Raw genomic sequence first — 1,967 nt, forward strand, 5'->3', positions numbered from 1 at the left:
GTTGTGGCGAGCCACCGCATCTAAAACTAGTAAGAGTGGCCATGTACAGCTTCCGACGCGATTTGCGTTGTTCCGCACTGTTCTGTGGACATGAAGGCCCCACAACAGATTTCTCAGACGATGCCTGATAAAGAGCTAGCTGCGTGGACTTCCCGTGTCAGTATCGAGACGCCACATTATGAAGGTAAGGATGATTCGCATAGGGCCGAAAGCAGTGAGATTTTACCCAAGGCGGTGCGGCAAGATGCCATCTCCAGCTCACGGATGATCAAAAAGAAAAGGTGAATAACTACTCACTCGGTCAAGGCCGCGAATGCTACTGTATCTTCAACGACGTGACGAATCATTGAACAATGGCATGTGCCATCCAATTGTACTGTGAGAATTTCCAGACGTACTGAACCTGTCAAAACTCGAAGCTACTAGCTTCCTGACAAAGCTTTAGAACAGTATTTTTTTCAGAAAGCAACTTACTTGAACTCGGAAGTTTCTCCTGAACACAAAATAGTTTTCCTACTATAGACGAGAATTGACCTTGCAGAGCTTTGCTGCGAAAGGCACACCCGATCTCCGAAATATTGAATTATTCCCGGACTACACGTTGATGATCGATCGATTACACAGACGTAGAGTCAAAGGATCATTTTTACAGTTTCCGTAGATAGAAGAGTTTGGCACAATATAAATCTTGTACCAGACGCAATGTGTCGTGTCACGAGGTGATGCCGTCTATCACGGCCTTCTTCGCCGAAATATTGATAGAGCGTAAACATTCAATCTGCACTCATCGTTAGCCTCCTGGTATCGAAAAGCAAGCGGATTTTGGCGACTAGCTCGTACTGTTATAAAACAGAAGAGTGCCAACGTGCCGATACAGACCTTGCGCTCCAGGAAGGGTGCATCAAATAATGCTCATGTCCGAATGCACGATATAAAGTGCACATGATCTGGTGGTGGAAAACTGTCAAATTCTTATGCAGTTATTTATTATCTTATTTACAGCAGTGCAACCCAAGCGAAATACAATTTGTGTGGCTAGTTGTGCCGCAGAATCATTCCAACTCACTAACGACATATAATCATACGGTAACACAGTTGTTTAGATCCCTACATATACGTTTGCAAAAATGCTCTTTGACGCTTTAATTGACCAAAGTCTAGCTAGAGGTAAAAAGCTTGCTGTCGACGCGCACTTAAGTACTTCTGTCACACGATTGAGGTCATGAAAGCAAACAGGTTTTTTGCCAGCGTTGAAAAGTGTATCCAGATTAGAAGTCTTGGTTGCTTCAGAGCAACAACGGTATTTGTGTCCCTTATAAGGTTAGTGCCATTTGCGCATCGCGATCACCCCTATCCCAAATCGACCTTCGTAAGTGGTAAGGATACGCTACCCTCCTGTAAAATATCAGCTCGAGGGTTCATGCAGAGATTGCGAGCGCCTGTCAGACTTGTTGAAAGATGAATGTGGATTTCCACAAAGAGCAATATCATTACAAAGCTTCTTACAAAATCAGAACGAACTCACAGCTAGCGCATCTTCAGCTTTGTCGGATGCGGCATAACACCTCGGCAAATGCATGACGCTTAAGTTAACGCGGTTGACTGCGCATTATTAGATATATTACCCGCGTTCAAGTACAGACATCTTAACACAGCAAAGATAAAGTAATATGTTTATAACGAAGATCTACTAACGATAAAGTGTAAACGCATAGATCTCTTGTGCACTCTCTGAATTCTAACGCTTCATGGTCATAACAGACCGCGCATCTTTATGGACTACCATACATATGCCGCTTAATCGTAGCGAACAAACATATGCTTGTTTTTTCGCGTTATGAAATCCCTCATTAAGATTGGATGGAAAAGCAAATTAAGCTTGTTGGCGCATTATCGCATCAACATGATCGCTGACAGAAACTGAAGCCAGATGTTCAAATTCGCTCAGTCTGTTTACAAATGACATT

General features: G+C 43.2%; 1 protein-coding gene across 1 annotated transcript; it reads left to right on the forward strand.

The window, feature by feature from the left end:
• Nucleotides 1–90: 90 nt before the first annotated feature.
• On the forward strand, nt 91–661 carry PHALS_03266 (uncharacterized protein; the record flags this gene model as incomplete). The annotated part of the gene is made up of 2 exons (XM_024717539.1): nt 91–281; nt 523–661. The coding sequence occupies 2 exons, from the start codon at nt 91–93 to the stop codon at nt 659–661; spliced, it is 330 nt and encodes a 109-aa protein (XP_024583028.1).
• Nucleotides 662–1,967: the final 1,306 nt, after the last annotated feature.

This window comes from Plasmopara halstedii, assembly GCF_900000015.1.
Source record: "Plasmopara halstedii genome assembly, contig: Scaffold_2136, whole genome shotgun sequence".
Lineage (NCBI taxonomy): Eukaryota > Oomycota > Peronosporomycetes > Peronosporales > Peronosporaceae > Plasmopara > Plasmopara halstedii.